The 27,439-nt window shown below is 33.1% G+C and overlaps 1 protein-coding gene, 1 long non-coding RNA gene and 1 pseudogene across 3 annotated transcripts in view; 2 read left to right on the forward strand and 1 right to left on the reverse strand.

The window, feature by feature from the left end:
• The first annotated feature begins 799 nt into the window (after positions 1 to 799).
• LOC140918936 (uncharacterized) lies at positions 800 to 15,331 on the forward strand. 2 transcript variants are annotated; one of them, XR_012161421.1, is made up of 2 exons: positions 800 to 1,070; positions 15,018 to 15,331. It is a non-coding gene; the product is annotated as an uncharacterized lncRNA (long non-coding RNA). The 2 variants fall into 2 exon arrangements; XR_012161422.1 differs by lacking the exon at positions 15,018 to 15,331 and adding an exon at positions 3,187 to 3,516.
• Positions 15,332 to 21,368: 6,037 nt separating this feature from the next.
• Positions 21,369 to 23,871, forward strand: LOC101510862 (cytochrome P450 704C1-like; annotated as a pseudogene).
• Positions 23,872 to 24,712: 841 nt separating this feature from the next.
• Positions 24,713 to 27,439, reverse strand: part of LOC101504120 (BEACH domain-containing protein C2-like) — a 58,297-nt gene continuing 55,570 nt past the window's right edge. Inside the window, exons 31-33 of the mRNA XM_073363837.1 lie at positions 27,220 to 27,434; positions 26,264 to 26,386; positions 24,713 to 25,105 (exon numbers count right to left, since the gene is read on the reverse strand). Of these exons, the coding sequence (XP_073219938.1) occupies positions 25,061 to 25,105; positions 26,264 to 26,386; positions 27,220 to 27,434 (383 nt within the window). The 3' untranslated portion in view covers positions 24,713 to 25,060. The remainder of the gene's footprint in view (positions 25,106 to 26,263; positions 26,387 to 27,219; positions 27,435 to 27,439) is intronic.

Consider the following 27,439-nt stretch of genomic DNA (forward strand, 5'->3'; position numbering starts at 1 on the left):
AAAAGTCAACTTTTGAGCCCAAAACTTTGAAGAAGTTAACATCCCAACATCCTCCACTCACTAACTGAGAATTTTTATCTGTCTAAAGAAGTGCATGACATCCTTTGAATATACCATCCTCTGGTCTTCTTGTCATTTCTATGAAGATACGCTAAATCAATTATGAAGAAGAATTTGAACAAGTTTTTAACGTTGATTCAAGATCGTCATAAGATTTGATACGAGTCATTATGTTACATGTTGATTTCATGCAATCACTATAACAATAAAAAACCTTAATGGTAAGAGTTTATAATCAATTTTAATAATTTTGTTTTTAAAAACAAAACACAATTCAAATCTCCCATTTCTTGTATTTTTCTCTCTACAATTGATATCAGAGTTCAGTCTCATGGCTTATTGTAAGACCCTTAATTTTTAAATCCTAAATTATACAATTTTAGGGTATTTTGTGTTGAATTACTTAGGCTTTTAGCCCATTTTTTGGTATTTTGTTTATTAAATGCCAAGAATATATTTATGGAGCCCCGATTAAAATTATTCGTCGAGGAATAATTTTATTTATTTACGGTGAATCTTTTGTCGAAAAGAAAATTTTCTGAGATACAGCGTTTTTCAGAAAAATTCATCTGTCGAATTGAATTGCGGCAAAAAATATATTTTTCTGAAAAAGTGATTGAAAAGTGATATGAGGTGATGGGTAAAATAATGATTTTTATAAAATATTTAGATGTTTATTTAGATATTTGTTATATATATATATATATATATATACTTAAGAAAGGAAAAAGGAAGAAAGAGAAACAGAAAACGTTTCTCAGCCTCCCGAGATTCCTTTCTTCTTCCTCCTTATCTTTTTCCAAACTTTGTTTGTTTTCAAAATCCACGAACACAAAAACCTTCACTTTTCTCCTAGATCTAAGCTTCGTTTTGAGAAGTGACAGAAGGGAAAGTTGTTCATCTCCACGCTACGGTGCTAGTGAGTCAACTTTGGAAGCGACAAGGCGAGCGCAATTTTTTTACCAAAATTAATCGTGGTGCCATAATCGCTTGTTAAAGCTACCGTTAAGGTAAGGGCTCCTTCCAAACTTTTAGTTTGCATTTAGGACATTATTTATGATTTTGTGGAATAGAAATTTGATGTATTTGAGGTGTATATTTGTGGAAAATGAATTTAATGTGATTATGTGTAATTTAGTGGAATTTAAATTTGAGGTGTGGTTGGTGGTGATTCAAGTTTGGTGTGATTTATGTGTTCATTATTAATATTATGAATTTTTTAGATGTGATTTATGTGTGATGACTAAATTTGAAGTGTTTGAGTTACGTAATGAGTTATTTTCAAATAAATGAGTTTGAACTGAAGTTGAAATTTTATAAAAAAAAATTAGAGTTATTAAAATTGTGAAAAAGTTTCAAATTTTAACTAAGTTAAAGAGTTTGAGCAAAAAGATAGATTGAAATTAAAAATGATTAGAGTTTAAATGTCACTCTTTTAATTACTCTTGAACTGAGTTTTAAAAAGGAAAAAAGTATAGAGTATTTTATTAACTCAAAAATTTCAGTGCTTTAATAGTCGAGTGTGTGTATGTGATATTTGAACAATATTTATTTTATTTAGTTTTAACTAAATAATATAGATTATTTGGTTTTAAAAGTTTGGTGTGTGAGAAAGATTTAATTTTGGGAATTTTGTTGTGTTTGGATTAGTTTTATTGTGAACAAATTGTTATAAATATTCATGTTTATTTAGTTAGCTCCTTGAGTCTCAAAAAGGAATCGAGACCGTTGACACCGAGTTAGCGGTGGGGAGAACTCTGATATATTAATGCTGTTGTGGTGATTTATGGTTGAAAACTTTGGAGATTGAATATGAGTGATTATTGTTTGAAAATTGTGGTGACTTGTGTTGGTGAAATTGATGTGTTTATAATTAATGTTATGAATTTTTGAGAAAAAATTTATGTGTGGTTTGGGGGAAAAGGAATTTGATTCAATTTATGTGTGGATTGAATTTGGAGATATGATTTAGGTGTGTTTGTGGAAATAGAAATTGGTGTGAATAAATATGTTTGAGTATGCTCTGTGTTGTATCTAAAAAATCATTAGTGTTAAATGAGTATTAAAAATGGGGAATCTTTTAATAGCTGCATTTACTTAATGATTGTGGTGAAAAAAGTCAGAGTATGCTTATGCATTTCATAGTACATAGTGACCGCGATGGGGTCATGGTGATAGTGGTGATCGTGATGGGCCACGAGATGATGCCATGTGAATTATTGGTTCATCTTATCCTTGTTGGGATTGTCGTGTCGTGCTGATCTGTGAAAGATTGCACTCTAGAATGTGTTGATCTGTGAACGATTGCACTCTAGAAAATCGTGATGCTCTATGAGCGACTGCACACTTGTATGTCGTGCTGATCTGTGAGAGATTGCACTCTAGAATGTGATGATCTGTGAGCGATTGCACTCTAGAAAATCGTGCTGGTCTATGAGCGACTGCACTCTTGTATGTTGTGTTGGTCTGTGAGCGACTGCACGCTAGTAAATTATGCTGATCTGTGAGAGATTGCACCTTGGTAATTAGTACTGGCCTGTGAGAGGCTGTACAATTATGATTTACGTCATTCGAGGAGGGTTTTGGTTTGGAATTCCGGAATCATGCATTTTGGCATATACACATTGCATTAGAGTGTTTGGCACACGAGTCATGTTTGTTATACTATGATAATTGTATATACATATTTGATTGTTGTTGAGATTTGTCGTAATTGCTTTGAGGTGTGAAGTTGGGTTGATTAAGTTTTGATGTAATTATGTGTTCATAATTCATGTTATGAATATTCGATGTGTGATTGAGGTGTGAATTTGTGGAGATTAATTTGATGTTAATTATGTGTTCATAATTGATAATATTAATGTTTGAAGTGTTGATTGATTCAGGGCCATTTTAGAATTGAAAATATGCATTTTCTCAGTTGTATTCGGCTATGATAGTGCAGTTTGTCAAAACTTCATTTTTCAATATTGTTTATGCATTTTTGGACATATGAAAACCTTTTCAAGGTGTATGCTAAGTTGAAAGGTTATTTTGTGCATTTGAAATTTAAATGCTATGTGATATTTGTTAATTTCAGTTGGTGACCTTTATAATTTTATTGTGGAATTTGGGCTTTGCCCTCAGATGATACTATTATTGTGGCCCGAGCATATACCCAAGCTATTAGAGTGTTAAGTCGTGCTAGAATTGCAACGACGTCGAAAATGCGACACAAAGATGATTTTTGGATTGGTAATCGGAAGTAGTGAGGCTTGATGCCACTAGTGGTTTTTCAATACCCAGTTACCCTCAGTTGGATAAATGATCAACTTAAGATTTTATTTAAGAATTTTATTCATTCCCCTTTCTTATTTCAAGGTTGTTGTCGCAATGGAACTTATGTATATGAAATAAACTATTTTAGCCGGATGTATATTATGATGTCATTATTTATTACATTTGTCGTTTGTGTGACGACTTGGTATTTTTTTTTTATTAAGTTGAAGTTGTTTTATTTAAAAAAAAAATACACTTGCGCTGTTAAATATTGAGGTGTTACATTGTTGTATCAGAGCTTTGGTTTAAATTTCCTTGGGCCTGTGATTTGGGTGTCCTAAGTTGATGAAGAGTCGAAGTTAGGGGTGGCAAGTAACTGAAGTCCAAGTGTACTTTATGTTTTGTTGTCTTGGGTCAAACATGATATGCTTAAGTAGTTTATTGTTTCTTATGAGAAACATGGTGCCTTGTAGCACTTTAGTTGGAAGAGTAGTTATAACATATAACATTAGTCGACTTTGATCAACGTATGTCTCTGAATTCCTTAAATGTATCGGTCTAGGAAAGATAAGGTTGAAGCGAATCATTATGACATGAGATTTATGAAGTGGTTCCAAGGATACAGAAGCTATATGTTGGTGTTAACTCGAAGATGATGAATATGGATGGATTAACATTAGACTGATAAGGGATTTCAAGTAAAGATCTAAGTGGAGGACTTTTGTTAAGAATAGTATTAGATGTTTCCTAGTAGATTTCAGGACAAGACTGGATGAAGTTTGATATCTATCAAAGAGATGTCAACATCACAGAATGGTTGAGAAGACGATGCTTCCTTTTGGAATAGCATTTGGTGCTTAGGTGTCCAGGAAGAGGCTTGTATTAAAGTTAAGGGGCACTGCACATTAAGGGTGAATACTACCTTGGGTAGGAAAAGGATGCTTTGACGATTAGTCGATAACTTGAGGGGTAAGGTCGAGCATTCGAGTTAAACTAGATTCGCAACTTAGATTATTAAGTATGAATCTCATGACGATTATAAGAGTGAAAATATATATTTCTTTGATAAGTGACAAATATTTGTGTGGTTTAGGACATGGTAAGTATGGATAGTGATTTTAGATGAAACTATAGGCGCATAATTGTGAATTTTGGGTGATGTCGGGATAAACATAATGAGTTAAGCCTTGATATATTAAACCATATCTTACTATTAAGTGGAATTGGAAGTATAGAGTACGAGAATACTTAGAGATGGTAGCAAAGTAAGCTTTGAGTGTATATTAAAGGATAGTAATTACTAGGAGAGTGTGAATATTTTGATAAGTCGAATGGATTATTCGAGATTTGATTTAGAACTCTAAGATGGTTGATCCTTAAGTCGATAATTTAAAATCCACAAGGTTGGATGGAGGACCAAGTGACGCCTTAAAACTTGTATAATTAAGGTAGTTGAGGTAGGCAAGGGATAAATAAGTTATGGATGAGAGTTTTTGAAGATCTACTAAAAATGTTGTGTTATGATTATGAGAGTTTTAATCAGTGAGATTACTAAGACGATTAGAGTCAATGATGAAAAAGACCTGGTATTGTATCTTAAGATGAAATGGATGAAATTAGACGGTGTGATGAGTATTTGGATATTTCGAGGATCAGATTTTAGAATTTTATTTAATGGTAGAAAGTGAAAAAAAAGAAATGTAACAAATGATTTATGGTTTAGTTGTTGGTCTTTGGAAGTCAAGCGTTAAGATTTAAAATGAGTGTTTTAGTGACTAGATGGACGATGAAAAATATGTAGGCCTTTGAGATATTTTACTGCAAAGTTATGAAGATGAAGTTTATAGATAATTATTTATTAGAAAATGCTTAGTGGGAACATTTGAGGAGTAGTTCTTTAGTGTAACACCCCGTTTTTCAAAGCGAGGGTATATTTTTTTTTTCAAAAGTAATTAAAATAAAACAGAGAATTAAATCAGGAAAATGCCTTTGGATAAATAATTGAGTCATTATAATTTACAAACAGCGGAAGAGTTTCTCCAATTATAAATCCAAAACATTTACACAACAACAAATGGTACATGGAACCCATTCAAGTAAAAAGTCAAACTGACAATATTAGTATAAGTACAGTTTTCCAAACTAAAAATACTCCCAACCAAAAAGAAGGACCCCTAGTCCTTATACACCATCCTAATCTGATCATCCTGCCAAAAAGCTATACACCCTGAGTAATCTCCACGCGCCCCGTGAGATCCTCCTAACGTAACTGCAGTCAAGCGTTCCCATCTCCATTCCCGTCCGTAGGATACGAACCGGTAGGACCGTCCTGACTCTCATCTGAGGGCAAAGCCCAGATTTCCACAATAATTGTAAAGGGTCACCAACCAGAAAATAACAGTTAACACATAGCAATTAAGTTTTTAAATGCTCAAAACAACTTTTCAACTAAGCATGCACCTTAACAGGATTTTCTATATGCTAAAAGTTCGTATAATGCTTGCCAATTAACAATGAACTCAAAATGAAGTTCTCAAACCATCAAGTAATACATAACTGACCAAAGCATTGATAAATCAATTGAGCAATCGATTATCTAACTCAAAATAAGGACTTTTGCTGAGCCAATCGATTGCCAAATCGATTTGGTCAGTTCTGCTGAGTTTCTGCATGACCAAATCGATTTCTAAGTCGATTTTGTCAGTTCTGATGAGTCCCTGTGTTGCCAAATCGATTTCCAAATCGATTTTGGCAGTTTTGCTGAGTTCCTGCCTCTCTGCCAATCGATTTCCAAATCGATTTCTTAAAAGATTTTGAAAGACATATTTATACAATCGATTGGCAAATCGATTAGGTTAAAATAGTGAACTTCCTGCAACTCATCCAATCGATTGGGAAATCGATTTCCCTCATCATTTTTCCAAAAATTCATGAATTAACTCAAGTCCACAACTTAACACTTAGCAATTCCTACGCGATTACTACGACACACGAAGGTTCGATAACCATCATACTCACACACAATACACAACACATAGCACTTAACACCTTCATCTCAGTTATCACGATAAATCAAAATTCGAATCACTCAATCATAAACTCAAATCAAACATGACTCGCGTGCCAGGCACCCTAATGCAATGCGTATATGCCAAAATGCATGGACTCGGAATTCCAAACCAAAACCCTCCTCGAAGGGCCGTAAATCATAATTGTACCGCCTATCGCAGGCCAAAGTACCAATTACCGAGGTGCCACCTATCACGGGTCAGCACGATTTACTAAAATGCGTAAATCATAAACGTACCACCTATCACGGGTCAGTACAGTTTACCGAGGTGTCACCTATCACGGGTCAACACGATTTACTAAAAGAAAAAGCGGGAATCGTAAATGTACCACCTATCACGGGTCAGTACAGTTTACCGAGGTGTCACCTATCACGGGTCAACACGATTTACTAAAAGAAAAAGCGGGAATCGTAAATGTACCACCTATCACGGGTCAGTACAGTTACCATGGTGTCACCTATCACGGGTCAACTCGATTTTCTAAATAGTAACTCGTAAACGTACCACCTATCACGGGTCAGTACAGTTTACCAAGGTGTCACCTATCACGGGTCAACACGATTTACTAAATAGTAAATCGTAAACGTACCACCTATCACGGGTCAGTACAGTTTACCAAGGTGTCACCTATCACGGGTCGACACAATTTACCAAATGAAATGCATGAGCATACACAGACTCCATTCACAACAATCGTTAAGCAAATGCAGATATTAAAAGATTCCCCATTTTTAATACCCATTTAACTTAAACGACTTTCAAACAACATTAATTAAATAAGTCATTAAGAGATTCCCCGTTCTTAATACCGATTTATCTTAATGATTTTCAAAACAAAACGTTAAGCAAACAGTCATATTAAGAGATTCCCCATTCTTAATATACTTTTGACTTAAACGATTTTCTCACAAAACATTCAGTAAACGAGTCATTAAGAGATTCCCCATTCTTAATACTCATTTACCGAAACGATTTTCAAAACGATAGTTAAGTAACCGAGACATTAAGAGATTCCCCATCCTCAACGCCCAGTTAACTTAAACCTTTTCCTCAAAAGCACATTAAGTAAACCGAGGTATTAAAAGATTCCCCATTTTTAATACTCGTTTACTCTAATGGTTTTTCAATTCCACAGAAACAAACTCAATCATACTCTCACATTCAAACCATAATTCACAACAACCACACCAATTAACAAACATCAAGTATGGACACGCCAAATACAACGAACACAAATCAAAGACTCATAATCATACACAATGACATTCAAATTCATTTACCACGAAACATTCATCATTATAAACAAAACCTAACTCTAAGGTTTTACCCATAACGCACTAGTTTCGTTTTTCCCCAAATCGATACATTTAACCCTAACAAATTCCTTCCCACACAACCACAGATAAGTCCCTAATGCAAACTAGAAGTTTGGAAGGAGCCCTTACCTTAGCGTTAGCTTTAACGTGGTTTTCCGGTACCGTGCAAACTAGAAGTTTGGAAGGAGCCCTTATCTCAACGTTAGCTTTAACGTGCGTTTCCGGTACCGCGAGTAATTTCGGTAAAATCTCCGCTCGCAACTTCGCCTCCAAATAGGTCCCCTAGCACCGTGGCGTGGTAGTGAGCAACCTTCCCTTCTGACTCTTCGCGAAATGAAGCTTGGATCTTGAAGAAACGGAGGGGTTTGTGTTTGGATCTCAAAAACCGTTTTTCTTCGTTTTCGAATCAAAGAGGAAAAGTGGAGTTGCGAAAACCTTGATCTAACTCCCACCCAACCTTGGGTTACTAGTTTTGAAGAAAAGAAAGCGACAAAAACGAAAATGGGAGAAAGGAGAAAAATGGGTCACGGTTAAAGGAAGAAGATGAAGTTTTGAAATTTTCCTTCCTTTCTTTTTCTTTCCTTTGTTTTTTCCTTTCTTCCTTTTTCCTTCCTTCCTTTATATACTATTTTCTTTTCCTTTTCCTTCCTTCTAGTTTTCCTTTCTTTTTCCCTCCAAACAAACATATATAAATATAATAAATATAACTTAACAAATATCTCAAAATCTAGATATTTGTTAAATTACCGTTTCACCCGAAACGCATTAAATTCTCCGTAAAGGATTCAACGCAGTTAAATTCAATTTATTTATCGAAGAGAAATTTTAATTGGCATCAAAATATCTTTTTGATTATAAAACTCCAAAATATTATTAACTTTGGCTTAAAAGCCTCCGAGCCAAAATCCAAAATACACCAAAAATACATAAATGGTACTTTAAAATTACGGGTCTTACATTTAGGACATTCGATTGTTGGGATTTTTTTAGTTTGTATCTTGGTGAAGGTTGAGAAGGAATAAGAAATCCAGCGAGTGAACCAATTTTTTTTGAAAATATGCCACGAAAACTTGTTGGAGCAGCACATGGAAATGTAGCTTATGCAATTAAGGATTCAGCAAAGGGATTATCTCACCTATAATTCAAACATTGTTATTATAAGGGTATGCCGATGATACAAAGGCACTACTTGAATGCATGTCATGGGGGTTGTTATTGTGTCCATCAATCAAAGGAGTTAAATGTTTGTTTGGTAGGAAAGAATTGAGCATGAAATGGAAAAGTTTGGTGGGAATTAGCAAAGCTTGATTTATTGAAATCACTATAATGAAGAAAGATGAAGTATGATGGCAGGTGAGCTAAGCAAATAAAGGACTCTAGATGTTGACCACATGGACAGTTGAATGACGGTAGAGGTGAAAAGTGTTTGAGATATATTTTAGATGTAGAATATTTCGTAAGAAGCGTGAAAGTTAGGAGGAATTAAGATTTTGTTTGAATTATTGAAGGAGTTCTTAATGACCAGGATGAAAAGCTTCTTCGAAGGAAGAAAAGTTTAATAGTAAGAGGAAAGACAAAAGAAAATCCAGTTAGGTTGGATGAAATTTTGGCACGATGGTGTGTACCAATTGTGGTTATCAAAGAAGAGAACAATTTTTGGGAAAAGACATACAAGATTAAGCTAAGTAATGATTTCGAAATAATGAAGAGATAATCATCGAGCTGCAAAGAAAGGACGCAACGAAGTTGAGAAGTATCATAATGAGTGTTGACAATAGATGTAGGAAAATTATCTTTGAGTTTGTGCAGAATTGCGAAGTATGTAACAAATTGACTAGTGATGAGTGAATTTGAGGTTTTATACATGAGACAAATGTAGGCTTTGATCTGTGAATTAAGTTCAAGTTGGATTTTGTTGGAGATGTGACTCTTGAAATGAAGTACTAAACTAAAAGGAAGTTTGTGTGTCTTAACTAGTATAGTTTTTGGCATGTTAACGAAAATATTTGAGGAAACTTGGATCACCAAGCAGATGTGGGGATGGAATTATTAGAGTTATAATCAGAACAACATACTGATAAGAACACTACGGTTTGGCATGGTTGTGCGACTAAAGAAACAAAAATCTAGGACTTGTGGACAATGGAGACATTCAGGAGTTCCCAACGGTAATGATTGTTTGGTGCTCAGTGTGTCAGTGTCATACTCACAGTTTCAGTTTGGTACTAAGTCGAGGTATATGAGGCTATGTGACATAGTTTTGGACGATTGTACTTCGTCGATAGGATCAAAGTAATAGAGAAATACGGGAAACACAGTGGACCTTGAGAGGATTGTTTGACCATTTGTGCATTAGGATAACCTCAAGTGAAAGTCCCAAGGAGCACTATTACAGTTCGGTTAAGATAGTCTAAGTCATCATCATGGTTGTTGGTTACTTATTGACAAATTGAGGAACTGATCATCCTTAATCTCTTGTTGATAGTAGACAAAATCATGTTGAATGGAACGGACGAGTCTTACCGGCTATGGTAGTGTGTAGAGTTATTAAGTATCTAGGAAAAGGGATAGACGATGTAACACCCCGAATTTTTAACCGCACGAGTGTATTTTTTTCTTCTTAAAAACAAATTCATAAAACAAAGAAATAAGGAAATAACTACTTTTGGATAAAATATTTAAGTCGTAACACAACGACAAAAGTCAACAATATTTACAAACAACGGAAATAGTTTTTGAAACAAAAATACAAAGTATTTAAATAGCAAAATACATTGGGGCTATGAGACATGCCAGACATAACTCATACCTCTGGGGTATTCTGGGCAGACACCTGCATAAAGCTACGTTACATCAAAAAGTGGAATATGGACTCATCAAAAGAAAAGTCATCAGACAGTTTAATCCTAGATACAATCTTCCAAAATAAAATAAATACAACCACAAAAGAAAGGCATCTAGTCCCTATACAACCACCTAATCTGATCATGCTACAAATACTATAAAACTCGGGTGATCTCCAAGTGTCTCGCAAGATCCTCCTGACACAGCTTCGGTCAGGTATGTCTAACTACATGCCCGTCTCCAAAGTACTAACCGATAGGACGATCCTGATTCTCATCTGAGGGCAAAGCCCAGATTTCCACAATAATTGTAAATGGTCGCCAACCGAAATTAACAAATATCACATAGCATTTAAATTTCAAATGCATAAAATAACCTTTCAACTTAGCATACTCATTAAAAGAGTTTTCATATGTCAAACATGCATAAACAATGTTGAAAAATGAAGTTTTGACAAACTGCACTGTCATAGCCGAATACAACTGAGAAAATGCAGATTTTCAATTCTAAAATGGCTCTGAATCAATCAACACTTCAGACATTAATATTATCAATTATGAACACATAATTAATACCAAATTAATCTCCACAAATTCACACCTCAATCACATATCGAACATTCATAACATCAATTATGAACACATAATTACATCAAAACTTAATCAACCCAACTTCACACCTCAAAGCAATTACAGCAAATCACAACAACAACCGAATATGTATATACAATCATCATAGTATAAAAACATGACTCGCGTGCCAAGCACTCTAATGCACTGCGTATATGCCAAAATGCATGATTCCGAAATTCCAAACCAAACCCCTCCTCGAATGGCGTAAATCATAATTGTACAGCCTCTCACAGACCAATATTAATTACCATAGTGCAATCTCTCCCAGATCAGCACGATTTACTAGCGTGCAGTTGCTCACAGATCAGCATGACATACAAGAGTGCAGTCTCTCATAGACCAACATGATTTTCTATAGTGCAATCGCTCACATATCAGCACATTCTAGAGTTCAATCTCTCACAGATCAACACTAATTACCAAGGTGCAATCTCTCACAGATTAGTACGATTTACTAGCGTGTAGTCGCTCACAGACCAGCACAATTTTCTAGAGTGCAATCGCTCACAGATGAACACATTCTAGAGTGAAATCTCTCACATATAAGCACTAATTACCAAGGTGCAATCTCTCACAGATCAGCACGATTTACTAGCGTGCAGTTGCTCACAGACCAGCACGATTTTCTAAAGTGCAATCCCTCACAGATCAACACGACGCGACAATCCCCGCAAGGATAAGATGAACCAACAATTCACATGGCATCATCCTGTGGCCCATCACGGTCACCACTATCACCATGACCCCGTCGCGGTCACCATGTACAATGAAATGCATGAGCATACTCTAACTCTTTTCACCACAATCATTAAGTAAATACAGCTATTAAAAGATTCCCCATTTTTAATACTCATTTAACACTAATGATTTTTCAAATACAACACATAACATACTCAAACAAATTTATTCACACCAATTTAAATTTTCACAACCACACATAAATCACATCTCCAAATTCCAGCCACACCTAAATTGAATTAAATTCATTTTCCACCAAGTCACACATAAATTTATTCTAAAAAAAATCATAATATTAATTATGAACACATCAATTTCACCAAACATGAATCACCAAAATTTTCAAACATTAATCACCTATATTCAATCTCCAAAAATTTCAACCATAAATCACAACAACATTAATATATCAGAGTTCTCCACACCGCTAACTCGGTGCCAACGGTCTCGATTCCTTTTCGAGATTCAAGGAGCTAACTACATAAACATGAACATTTATAACAATTTGTTCACAATAAAACTAATCTAAACACAACAAAATCCCAAAATTAAATTTTTCTCATGCACCAAACTTTTAAAACCAAATAATCTATATTATTTAGTTAAAACTAAATAAAACAAATATTATTCAAATATCACATACACACACTCGACTATTAAAGCACCAAAAATTTTGAGTTAATAAAATACTCTAATTTTTTTTTCCTTTTTAAAACTCAGTTCAAGAGTAATTAAAAGGGTAGCATTTAAACTCTAACCATTTTTAATTTCAATCTATCTTTTTGCTCATACTCTTTAACTTAGTTTAAATTTGAACTTTTTCACAACTCTAAATTTTTTGTAAACTTTCAATTTCAATTCAAACTCATTTATTTGAAAATGACTCATTACGTAACTCAAACACATCAAATTTAATTAACGTCAATTCACACCAACAACAATCAATTCAATTCCACAACACACATATAGCACCTCAATTAAATTTCAACAATTCAAACATAACTCACCCAATTTCAAAACTCCACATTTTTACCCATAAACCACCAAATTTCATCAATTCATTTTCCACAAAATCTGCAAATAAATCACATCTCAAAAATTCATAATAATAATTATGAACATATAAATCACTTCAAATATGGAACACCACAAACCACACCTCAAATTTAAATTCCACTAAATCACACATAATCGCATTAAATTCATTTTCTATAAATTCACACATCAAATTTCTTTTCCACAAAATCACAAATAATATCCTAAATGCAAACTAAAAGTTTGGAAGGAACCCTTACCTAAATGATAGCTCTAACAAGCGCTTACGACACCACGATTAATTCCGGTAAAAGTTCGCGTCGTCGCTTCCAAAGTTGGCTCACTAGCACCGCAGCGTGGCAAGGAGCAACTTTCCCTTCTGTCACTTCTTGAAACGAAGCTCAGAAGTTGAAGAAAATGGAGGTTTGGGTTTGGGTGGATTTGAAATAAAAAACTGGAACAGATAAGGAAGAAGAAGTTTCTCGCGAAGGCTGGAAAATTTTTGCTTTATGTTTCTCTTTTCCTTTCATTTTCTTTATATAACAAATATCTAAATAAATATCTAGATATTTTATAAAAATCATTATTACGTCTGTCACCACACATCACATCACAAACTACCCTTTTCAGAAAAATATCTTCTCTCGCCGCAATTCAATTCGGCAGATGAATTTTCTGAAAAGCGTTGCATCTCAACAAAAAAAAATTTCGACAAAAATTCACCGTAAATAAATAAAATTATTCATCGACGAATAATTTTAATCGGGTCTCCAAAAAGATATTTTTGCATTTAACTCACAAAATACCAAAAAAATTGGCTAAAAAGCCTCAGAATTCAACATAAAAACACACCAAAATACATAAATCAGAAATTAAAACTAAGGGTCTTACAGACGACACTTTCTTCACGGAAGTATGACAAAGCAAGTTCTATCACGTATGTTGAGTTGAGTGCAAACGAGGTGCGGTTTTTACTCTTACTTTAAGTTTCGAGGACAGAACTTCTTTTTAGAGGGTAGTAATGTAAGACCCTTAATTTTTAAATCCTAAATTATATAATTTTAGGGTATTTTGTGTTGAATTTCTTAGGCTTTTAGTCCAGTTTTTGGTATTTTGTTTATTAAATGCCAAAAATATATTTATGGAGCCCCGATTAAAATTATTCGTCGAGGAATAATTTTATTTATTTACGGTGAATCTTTTATTGAAAAGAAAATTTTCTGAGATGCAGCGTTTTTCAGAAAAATTCATCTGCCGAACTGAATTGCGGCGAGAGAATATATTTTTCTGAAAAAGTGATTGAGAAGTGATGTGAGATGATGGGTGAAATACTGATTTTTATAAAATATCTAGAAATATCTAGATGTTTATTTAGATATTTGTTATATATATATATGTTTATTTAGAAACAGAAAACGTTTCCCAGCCTCGCGAGATTCCTTTCTTCTTCCTCCTTCTTTGTTTCCAAACTTTGTTTGTTTTCAAAACCCACGAACACAAAAACATTCACACTTCTCCTAGATCTAAGCTTCGTTTCGAGAAGTGACAGAAGGGAAAATTACTCATCTCCATGCTACAGTGCTAGTGAGCCAACTTCGGAAGCGATGACGCGAGCGCAGTTTTTTTTACCGAAATTAATCGTGGTGTCGTAATTGCTTTGAGGTGTCAAGTTGGGTTGATTAAGTTTTGATGTAATTATGTGTTCATAATTGATGTTATGAATGTTCGATGTCTGATTGAGGTGTGAATTTGTGGAGATTAATTTGATGTTAATTATGTGTTCATAATTGATAAAATTAATGTTTGAAGTGTTGATTGATTCAGAGCCATTTTAGAATTGAAAATCTGCATTTTCTCAGTTGTATTCGGCTATGACAGTGCAGTTTGTCAAAACTTCATTTTTCAACATTGTTTATGCATGTTTGATATATGAAAACCCTTTCAAGGTGTATGCTAAGTTGAAAGGTTATTTTGTGTATTTGAAATTTAAATGTTATGTGATATTTGTTAATTTCAGTTGGCGATCCTTTACAATTATTGTTTAATTTGTGTTTTGCCCTCAGATGATACTATTATTGTGGCTCGAGCATATACCCAAGCTATTAGAGTGTTGAGTCGTGCTGGAATTGCAACGACGTCGAAGATGCGACACAAAGATGATTTTTGGATTGGTAATTGGAAGTAGTGAGGTTTGATGCCACTAGTGGATCCTCAGTACCCAGTTACCCTCAGTTGGATAAATGATCTGCTTAAGATTTTATTTAAGAATTTTATTCATTCCCCTTTCTTATTTCAAGGTTGTTGTCGCAATGGAACTTATGTATCTGAAACAAACTATTTTAGCCGGATATATATTATGATGTCATTATTTATTACATTTGTCGTTTGTGTTACGACTTGATATTTTTTTTATTAAGTTGAATATGTTTTATTTAAAATAAAATAAAAATACACTCGCGCTGTTAAAAATTGAGGTGTTACACTTATCATTTAACCGTGTTTGAGTAAAGAACTTATTTTTTATTATGACTAACTTTAGTAATGAAGCTACATGTGGATATGTTAATATGATTCCTTTGTTTAATGGGAAGAGGTTTGAATATTTGAAGGACAAGTTGAAAAGTTTTTACATCTCACATGATCCTGAACTTTGGGACATAGTCAAATATGATTATAAAGCTCCTAAAGATGTTGTTTGTTGAAATATCTAGAAAAGATATCAACACTGATAAAAAGAAACAATACAAATGCATCATAAATTCAAAACCTTTATGAGGAATGATATCACTTTCAAATAGCTCAAAAACTACACTAAATAAAGAAACTGCAAAAAAAGCATCTTCGATGCCCTGGTCCATAACTATGTAGGAAGTAAACTAGTGCAGAAAACTAAGACAAGTCTTCTTATCAAGAGGTGCAAATGTTTCTAGATAGAAGAAGTTGAAGACTTTGAGATTATGTTCTTTAGATTGCAAACCCTAGTCTATAGGTTAAAGGTTCTCAAAAAGAGTTACACTACAACGGATCATGTCAAGATGATCCTGAAAATTCTACCTAGCAAGCAGAGACAAAAAGTAACAATAATTCAAAAGGCTAAAGACCTCAAAAAATTTCCTCTAGAAGAGTTGATGAGTTCATTCAAATCTCATGAGATTAAACTAGTTCAAGATGAACCAAAACGGAAGTCAAAGTCTTTGGATCTCAGATCTAAAGAAAACAAAAAAAAATTCAAGGCTCTGCAAGCTAAGGAAGACTTAGAGGAAAGTGAATTAGAAAATCATAATTAAGACTCTAATGATGGTGAGTTATCATATATTTCAAAGAAAATTTAGCGCATGTAGAAAAACAGGAAGAAATTATTTCCTAAAAAGGATTTTAGACAATCTACAAATAGTAGAGAGAAAAAATCAGAAAAGAAGAAAATCATCTACTATGAATTCAAAAAACTAGGGCATTTCCAATCAATGTCCTAAGCTTGAAAAGGGAAACTCTCAAAGAAAAGAGTTCAATGTACAGAAGAAAAGTCTAGTGGCTACATAGGATGACTCTAATTAATTCTTTGATGAAGATGAATATCATGCAAATATGGCTCTGATGGCAGATGTTTGCTCTGACTCTGATTTTGACAATGAATTTGTTGACGAGGAAATTGAGGTACTATTTTACCTATCTTGCAATGTACATATAATTATGTTAAATGAGTTTCTAAACAAGAATCACAAAGTCTCCTCAAAACTAAAAAATATCAGAAAATCTCATTTCATCTTAACAAATAAGTACAATTCCCTTGAAAAGGATTTTGAAAACATAAAAAGGGAAAATGTAACTTTGAAGGATAATATTTCAAAAACCTCATAGGTAAGTGTGTGTAATTCTGTTAAGTATGAAAAATCCTTTCAAGAACTTCTTGCGAATAACATATACAAAAGCAATAAAGCTTATACGATCTATGGTGTTAGTAGAAACAACAGAAGATGTATTGGTTTTGAGGAACCAGAGGAAACTCTGAAGTTTAACCTACCTAAAACTATTTTCTTATATTGCTTTAAGAAAGGTCATGATAAGAGAACTTGTCTTATGTTGAAAACATGAAAAGATAAGACACCTTTTAGAATTAACAGACCATGACCCAATCAAATAAGGTACCTAAGAACAAAATAATCTATCTTTCATATATCCATAACAACAAAGTTGAAACACTAGTAATGTTATCTGGACAGTGGATGCTCACGAGATATGATGAGAGAAAAGTTTATGCTTCAAAATCTGACCCTCAAGGAAGGAGGATTTGTAGGATTTAGAGGAAAGCAGAAAGGTAAGATCATAGGGTGTGACACAATAGGTAATGGTTTTCTTTCTTTTATTAAAAATGTTCTACTTGTAAAAGGATTAATGCATAACATACTGAGCATAAATTAATTAAATGATAATGGTTATGATGTTGTCTTCAACCAAAAGTATCGTAAGACAATTACTCAAACAAATGGATCTATACTATTTAATCGTCGGAGGAAAAATAATACTTACAAAATAAATTTATTAGATTTAAAAAGAAAAAAGAAAAAGAAGTAAAGTGTCTCATGTCAATGAATGAAGAACAAATGATTTGGCACAAAAGGTTGGGACATGTCAACTTGAGATTAATCTCAAAGTCGAAAAGACTTAACCTAGTAAGAGGTTTACCAAATCTAAGATATGGATCATATGGTCTTTGTGAGGCATATTAGAAAGGAAAATATACAAAATCATTATTTTCTTCAAAGAATTTTGTTTCTACTTCTAGACCACTTGAACTTTTACACATTGATTTATTTGGGCCAATAAGGATTGTCTTTGTCAGTGGTAAAAAGTATGAACTCATTATTGTTGATTACTACTCTAGGTGGATATGGGTAAAGTAAATCAACCTGCAACCAACTGGTTTCTTGTCTCTTTGCCTTTTAACAATCTCCCAAGTTCCAATTTTTTTCAAGTGCTTTCATTTCATCAACCAAAGTTTGGAACCAACTTTTGTCTTGCAATGCCTCTTGAAAAAATGATGATATTTTCACAAAGCCAATAGCTGCAATAGAAACCTAATACTACAAGGAAAAATGTTTAGATGAGATAAATTAAAAAATAGGATATCTGAAAAAGATACAAGATCTTTTATCATTTCTCAAAGCAGTAGGTAAATCATTTGAATTAGTATCACAACTATTGTAACATCCCGATTTTTTGGGGAGGTTAACTAAAGAAATTACAAATATAAAAAAGGAGGATTCTTTTTTATTTATTTAAATAAAGGTGAGTTTAACTGAAAACACTCATTTACTTTAAAATCAACTAGTAACTTATTCAATTGTATTTTCTAAAATAATGAGTTAGAGAAGTCGCAACTACAAAGAGTAAACTTGTAACATCCAGTTTTTTTTCTTTCTTTTTCTAAGACATTAACTAACAAAATTCTAAATGTAAAAAGATGGATTTTGTTATAATACAAGCAAGATTATCTTAAAATACTTATTTACTTTAAAATCAAATAATAACTTATTAAATTATTTTTTTCTTTCAAAATAATGAATTAGAGTAGTTGCAATTACAAAGAGTAAACTTAATACGTAAAACAAAAGAAAATCCTAAGCCAACACTATTTGCCTTTTATTACCCAAAAATAAATCATAGATGATCATAACTCTGAACGCTTGTGGAGAACTCTTCCAACAAGGCTAAAATTAAAATAAATAAATAAGTATCTTGGAGCCTCCAACTGCATGCTACTATGTTTCTTCGCATTTATCCTACTAGGTTAGCCTTTGCTCGAGTAATACTAAGTGTGATGTCCAGTCAAATGTAAAGTGTTGGAACCAAGTTGGTTCTAGGAACAATTCCTTCATCACGTTTTGATGATAACAAATGTACTTTGTGAGAATAATTTATTGCACTAATGATTTTATTGAGTGTGCAATAAATAGATCCAGGAAACGAAGGAAACAATATCAAAAGAAGTGAAGATGTCAGAGGAAACGAGGATGTCAGAGGAAATGAGGACATCAGAGTCAAGTGAAGTCAACACAATGTTCATACTCTGGTTATTACACGGGTTGTGTGCGTGCATTTGCCTCTGAAGCGTTTGTCCAGTGTGCATCTAAAGCTTATACACGTCTGCTTCTAAAGACTGAAGCATGCCTTTGTTTAGCATGCCTCTGAAGTGCCTACTATAGTAACTCTGGAGTTTCTATTCGAGTTGCCTATAAGTCTCATGTTCCACTCGCTTTGAAGACTACAACTTGTTCCAAGATGGTGCCTCTGATAAGCAACATGCACTGAAGATTCAATAAGGTGACATTGTTCATGCCAAGTCATGTAGTTCTACATCTACCTCTAACTACATGAACCAAGCAACACAACATCTGACTTCGATGATCAAGTTATGCTCTAATGAAGAAAGTCAATGGCTCTGATGGAAAGTCAATGTTTTGATGCTAACTGAGCTGTTTCATGATTATGAAGGTTTAAGAATATATTCTGATATGTTCTCGCTGCTCTTAAACAAGCAAATGAAAGAAGATTCAATGATAATTATTTTCAAGTGCTATCTGAACATTCTTGCACATAATTATTCTAGAAGATTTGGTTGAAGATTCGTTTTGAAATTAATCAAGTTTCAACAGTCATATTCCCAAACCATATCTATCAATGTTTATTTTTTGTGAAAATGCGCTCAAAAGGTTCAAGAAGAATTATTTTCAAGCGCTATCTGGACATTCTCAAACATAATCATTCTAGAATACTTGGTTGAAGATTCGTTTTGGAATTAATCTAGCTTTAACGGTCATATTCCCAAACCGTATATATCAAGGTTTATTTTTTATGAAGATCTCTGTTGACCTCACTCAAGGAAGATACACTCAGAATTTGTTTGGGGCAGTATTGAAACCATAATTCATGCTATATAAAGGGATCAATTCTAAAGAAGAAGTATGAGACACAATACAACAACTCAAAAAACTTTACGAGCTCAAAATTCTCTAAGTATTCAATTTCAAGGTTTTAGTCAAGCAAAGACACTCATTCATATCATGTATTACTTAGTGCTTTAATTTAGTACGAAGTTCATTGTAATCAATCTACTTAGAAGAAGCAAAATCAAACCAAGTTTCACCCATTTGTAACCTAACTCGATAGTGGTTATTTTTGCCTCACCAACTTATAGGTTTTCAAGTTGGAAGTTGAAAGGACTTGACTTATAGGATCAAGGTGTTGTAGTGCCTCAACAACTTGTAGATTTCAGGCTTGAAGTTGAGAAGACTGACTTATAGGGTCATATATTGTAATTCAGATTTTGAATTAGTGGATAAATCATTTTGTGTGAGGGGACTAGATGTAGCTACCACATTGGTAGTGAACTAGTATAATTCTAGTGTGATTCTTCATTCCCTCTACTTTATTTACTTTCCCGTGTTTATATCACCAAATCAGTTTTTGAAAAGAAGTTTTTTTTTTTTAAATAACGGAAAATACAATTCAACTCTCTTTTCTCGTGTTTTAGCACCTTCAAATAATAAACCCAAAGCAAATAAGCATGCATGTATATTTAAAATTGTATAAACTACAAATAAACCATGCAATTTAATTTAACAATCATCATCATCACACACCAAAATTACAAATAAATTAAAGTGTACAAGTCTTATTTGTTAGTCTATATGTCAATGCATATGATTCTGGAATATCACCACCTCATAGGGTAGGGAAAAAAGTTCCACCATTGGACAAATACTCGTCGAGTTTTATGTTCAGTACCTCAGTATTCAGTATTGTTATGCCTTTTTGAGAAACCGTCGTCTCGTATTGAGATGTCAATAGTCCTTCATTTCAAAATCATTCAATGTTTCGAAATATGAAAAATTAAAATTAAGAAGAAAAAAAACTATTATGATGATGTATTATTATGCTTTAAAAAAAAGACACATATTTAATACTCCAAATTTTATATAAGTCGATCATACTGCTTAAAGTTTTTGGGTCCGTCACTATTTTAAGTAGTCTTTAAATTTTTTTTTTCTTCAAATTTTTAATTTTTTTACAAATGAGAATAAACACATGATCAAATTCTAAAAGTAATTATGATTTTTTTTGAAAAAGTAGTTTTTGTTAAAACCGTAAAGACGAGCTATATAAAGTTTGCTATAGTTTTGTACCCTTTTCTTTGAAAAAATACGTATTTTCCTTATAGTAAACATACACAATAAATCCTACTTTGAAAAATCATCTTTCAAATTAATATTAGTTTAGTTTTCATCTACTCCTTTGTGTTAAAATATTATTTTATTAATTAAAATTTAGGTGGATTTAATCGCACCTCCATATCACACAAATAAATACATTTTTTCCGCCAAATTTTGAGTTAGGAAAAGGAAAACACAAAATAGTATATTATGCGAAACACGTGAATATGACACTTCATTAAGACAATGAAGGATAAAGTATGGCATAAATGGCTTCAAATCTCGATGCAGGGTTTATACAACAACCACAATTTGAAGGATTTACTGGGAGTTGGGATTTTCACCGTTGATGGCGAGAAATGGTACGAACAAAGGAAAGGTATTATACTATGAAATGGTGCTAATGTAGTGTTTGAAGCTGCAACTTCTAATACTAAGTTAGAAATCCAAGTGAGTAAATATATTCTTTGAAAGATACTATCATTTTGCCTTCTTTTATCTCATGTATGCTAACTTGTTCCAATAATTTATCTAAGATCATTTAATGAAATCAACACTTGATTCAATTTTCCAAGTTGCATTTGGAACTAAACTTGACAGCATGTGTGGATGAAATGAAGAAGGAAAGATTTTTGCCAATGCTTTCGATATTGCAAGTGCATTAATACTTTATCGCTATGTGGATGTCTTCTAGAAGATAAAGAAGTTTCTCTATATTGAATCAGAGGCCACATGAAGAAAGAACACTACAATCTTAAATGAATTTGTGATTAAGCTAATCAACACTAGAATTCATAAAATGAAGAATTCAAGGGTTGATTCCGATGTAAGCCTTACTTTACACAACTATCCTGGTTCATTTCTGATTACAAAGAACATACTCCTTTAGATCTTTTTCAACTGTCATTTTTGTATCAACATTTGGTTCCAATTTGCTTGTTGTTTTCAAAATTCAATGCAATATTAATCATTGTTTTGTCAATAATAACCTTAACTATTATTTATAGAGAGTGGAATGAGATGATAAACAATTAAAGAAATTATAAGAAAAAGAAAAATAATTTCATCGGAAGTAACAATTTCTATAATTTTCTTCTTATGCGTAAAAACTTTAAAACAAGTACATATATGTGTAACGTATTTTTTCACTTTACTTAGACCATGTAGAGAAAACGAAGCGATATACTCTCAAGATTTCTGCAAGTAAAAGAATACGATTCAACATACTTAAGAGATATAATTCTAAACATTGTTGTTGCTGAGAAATATTCAACAGCTAAAACACTTATTGGTTCATGTACATGCTATGCAAGTATCTTGAAGTGCAAGCAAAAGTTGTAGAAGAAGTAAGAGAAGCAACAAACCCAAAAATAGTTAGTAACTATAGTGAGTTTGTGCCAAGTGTAACAAATGAAGCTATTGAAAAGATGAATTATCTCCGTGCAACACTCACAGAAACTTTCAAACTTTATCTTGTCTTGTAGTAAGGCTAATTTGTAATTTGATCTCAGTGTTATGCTTATATAAATGGTTAGAATATTAAAACACCTTTTAATTAAAGGTTAGTGCAAATTCAAACTATCAAGATTTTCACTTCTTAGTCTTGAACTAATGATTTTCGTGGATATGTCCCTCCATTTGGGATACTTTATACGCTCTTCAGTCAAACTTTATAGATTAATCTAACAGTATATTATAATACTCTCATCCATTAGATTTTATCCAACGATCAAAGTATGATTGCAGAAGATCCAAGTTGCACACCATCATAAATTATTTGGCCTAGAGTATCAATGTTATTACCAAGTCCAATATACTTTTAATGCAGGATGCAAAAATTTGTTTTTCTAACGACACATTACCGGATGGATATAGTGTAAAAAAAGAAAACATGGTTTCTTACCAACCTTATGCAATGGGAAGGATGAAATTCATTTGCGGTGACGATGCAGAGGAATTTACACCAAAAAGATAACTCGATAAGAATGACATTTTTCAGTCAAAGAGCCATTTAAAATTATTGCTTTTCAGGTTAGAAGAGTTTTTCTATTGACATATAACATTTATTTATTCTATACAACATTTATTGTTAATTTCAACCATAAGACATATGTTAACTAACTAAAAGATTATTAACTTGTTTTTAAAAAAATTTAAAAATTTCAATAAATTAATAAGGTGATAAGATAAACGCCATAGAAAAGATAACAAAACCTTTTCTATTATTTACTTATTCAGCCTATATATTATTATATTATTTAAACTACTTGTTTATAATCCAAACCGATCATAACTCATAATGTATAAAATTTCCTTTATAAAAACATGCTTAAATAAATTCTCATTTTCATGCAGACAGATCCTCGAATATGTTTACGAAAGGAGTTTGCTTATAGACAGATGAAAATGTTGTCAAACCTTTTCTATTATTTACTTATTCAGTCTATATATTATTATATTATTTCAACTAGTTTACAATCCAAACAAATCCTAACTCATAATGTATACAATTTCCTTTATAAAATCATGCTTAAATAAATTCTCATTTTCATGCAGGCAAGTACTGAATATGTTTAGGAAAGGAGTTTGCTTATTAGGTTGTTTTCATTTCAAATTGAATGACGAGAAGAAAAATGTGACTTATAAGACAATGATGAATCTTCTAATTGATGGTGGTCTTGAAATCAAAGTCTTACACAGGGATTAGAAGATTCAAAATATACTTATTTTAGATGTGATGGATGACTACATGCATCAAACATTAAAGGTGTCATTTTGTAAGGATTTGTGCTTAAAACCTTTAGAATACCTAAATTAAAGTGTAATTGAGTAGGTGGTGGCTGCGGGTCAATATATTGAGTTTTAGTCCATACATGGTTATTTGCTGAATATACCAAAGATTGGTAAGCATGCCTCATAGGTCTCTATTTTGTAGTAAATTGATGTCATTCAAGAAAGACATGATAGCAAGGGGTGCCTGTCAAAAACCCTTTCTTGCAACAGCATTACTTTGGCATAGTGCTACACTCTTACCTTCTACCACATCTTATCTCCATTTGCCACATTTGGTGTCTTCTTTGGAGTTAACTAGGTTGTTGACGTAGAGGACCAAACATTTGAAATGTTAGAGACCAAAATGAAACGTTCAATTCAATACATAAGTGATAAGTAAAATCTGAAATACACCTAAAAGACCAAAATTCTAACTAATCCCCCATTTTAGCATTTGTGCACAAATTTATTGGTTACAGATTAAAAAGTAGTCGAACTTACAAAAATGTATCCTAACATTCACCTGCGTAGCTTTCTGCAACAGTGGCTTCAAATACTCATTTGCCAAACTGAAACATGTGTTAAGTGTTAACTTTGATTAACAAACTTTCAAGCAATAAAAAGAGTGAAAGAAACAAAAAAAATTAAAGACCATAAAATTAAGAGAAACAGAAAGCAAGAATAATCATAAAATATTTTTATTAATATCAACAAAATATCGGGACCAGATGCCTCTTCTGAAATCTGCTAAATCTCGATGAAAAGAACGACAAAAATTACAATTAAATTTTCAATTGACATTGATGAAAAAACTGGAGTAAATAATTTTGTTGGCCCAAACCTCAACAAAAGCTGGTAAATTATTTATACTTAAGTACAACTAGGAGAGCAAAAGAACCATATGCTAAAGCTAAATCTAAGAACCTAATATTGTGGTAAAAGTTGGTTAATATGTTACAACACGTTCATGAATCATAGGAAGGCAAAAAAATTTGCTTATAAGCAGGATTGCTACAGCCCCATCCTCCTAACATTCCTAATTTTTATTGTCATAAAAGATCTGTATATCACTATTGGATACCCCAAAAGCTATGACTTCATGTGGGGCCTCTATGTCCATCCCCTTACCAACCAAGCTTGAGCATATGATCCACCACTTTCAAGCTTAACTGCAAGCAATAAGCAAAAGAGTTACGACCATAGTATATAAAGTAAGATTTAATAAAATATACGTTGGAGATATTGTTAGTGGTATTATTGTTATCGTGGATTGGAGGAATAATATTTCGGATAAACATATTATTTACAGCAAAATACCTCATCTGTGATCTTTAGTTAAGAAATGAAAGTCTAATGTGATATTTTAAGCCCGAAATCTCCCAAACCCCTTGAAAATGATAATGGAGCTGATATTTTGGTTGCCAAGTATCCTGACTTTCGAAATTGTATTGGAGTCCTAAATTGTTAAGGTTTCGGGTTGTTTGATGTGTATATGTGTTTGGGCACCCTCATCCTTTGAGCTAGCTTTTAAGGATGAGATCCAAGCCTATTTAATATGGTATCACAGTCAGGTTGAGGGAGGCAATGTAATAATCTGATTATTTGACCCAGGACCCACGCTAGACATTAAGGTAGGTGTTGAATTTGTATGGGAGTCCTACATTGCTAAGGTTCTAGGATGTATATATATGTGCTTGGGCACCGTCATCTATGAGCTAGCTTTTGCAAGGGAGACCCAAGCTCATTTAACAAGCCAAGTACTCAAGAAATGCACTTCAAAATGGAAATTAGTTGGCTTTGTCTTGATTGAGAGCATACAAATATGCCAATTCAAACTTGAGGGAGTGAATAGAATGCAAATATGGGTGGTAGCCTCCTAATATCATAAAGTTTTGGGTAAAGATGTGAAAAGTTATTGGTTTGTGGTCTGTTACATAACCTATTGACTTTTGTCCCTCTTGCTTCTGGGTGCTCTGGATTCCCTAACATTTTAAAATATAAATTTCACACTAGCTGAAGTGACACTTCACTTGTTAGTCCAATGTAGTAGAATTAGATGTGTAAGCACTTGTTTGAACTGACAAACAGAAATATCAAAAGCCTTCCACACCTGACAAGTATGAAGTATGGGATTCTAGATAATATGAAACCATGATTATTCTTTTAAGAGAGAAGTTTGGGAGTGAAATATCCCTTTAGTCAATTTACAAGAATCAGAACCAAAAACAAGCATTCATTCTGAGGACACGAATATATAAAAACTGCGATTCAACGTAAGCAACAATTGGTATTTGACAATGATCCTTATCGAAAATAATTTAACTTACAGCTGGATCAGTGAAGATAATCAAATTTTTATCCAAAGTTGAAACCAAAAGATTTGTGTTATCCTTATTTAGAGCAAGAGCTGTAATATCTTGGCCTTCTTTCAGCCTCAATACATGGAAAACCTACAGAAAATAGTAAGGTAGAGTAGTTAATTTAGCATTAAGGTAGAGTAACACACAGTTTGGCATTAAAACCCCTTCCACACCCCGAATAAATTGCAGGATTGTGGTGGCTTGCATTGCTTGAAGTCAATATTTCCTATAAAAACTCAAATCTGAAGGTGTCTTTTATAATGATCAACCAAAGAACTTAAAATAAAGAGTAGAGATAAAAAAAGACGCTCAAAACAGCAGCTGTTGCACGAGACATTGAGACCCCCACCAGGTGGGATTTGGGGAGGTTAGATGTATGCAATCTTATCCCTGCAAGCAAGGCAGCAAGCAACCTTTTCTTTGATCCAAGGCTCACACTTGAAATAAGACGCTACACGCACTTTAGTTTTTGGGTCTTAGAACGAATGTTTTCTTATGGTGAGTAAAAGGATGAATATGCAGAAAATATCTGAAGTAAAGAAAGTTTGATGCTAGACTTGATGTAGTAGAGCACTTTCAGGATGGCAAAAGGCAATGCAGAGAGTGATTCATATAAGTTTGAAAACAGAGTGTAGAACCATCCCTCTCCCACTTTCCAAAAGAATGATAGACCATGAATGAAAAACATCACATTACTTTGTTAGAACTCAAATCTATAGGTGTCTTCTATGACAATTCAATCAAAAAATATAAAAGAAAAGACTGTTCCTGGCTGAAAAATGCTTTGTTGTGACATGACAAATGTATGCAGAAAAGACCTGATTAACAAATTTTGCAGCTATAGAACACATAATGGAACAATTTCATGAGATATGGGTCTGACTTAATTTTGGCATCTCATTTTAAACATCTTAATACTATACCTCCAGAGTGTGCAAATCCAGGAAGCAAATTGATGGTGTTGGAACATTTATACTGTTGCTTTCATGAGTTTCTTCTGATCCTGAATGAAAATCAACAACAGTTGACTTACTTGACTGCGAATTCCCACCATTGGCTCTACCATTTTGAAGAGAATTAATTCCAATTAAAGCATTTCTCCCATCGAGAGAAATTTCCATGCAACTAATGCTAGTAGGGAAA

This window comes from Cicer arietinum, chromosome 7 (assembly GCF_000331145.2).
Source record: "Cicer arietinum cultivar CDC Frontier isolate Library 1 chromosome 7, Cicar.CDCFrontier_v2.0, whole genome shotgun sequence".
NCBI classification, from domain to species: domain Eukaryota; kingdom Viridiplantae; phylum Streptophyta; class Magnoliopsida; order Fabales; family Fabaceae; genus Cicer; species Cicer arietinum.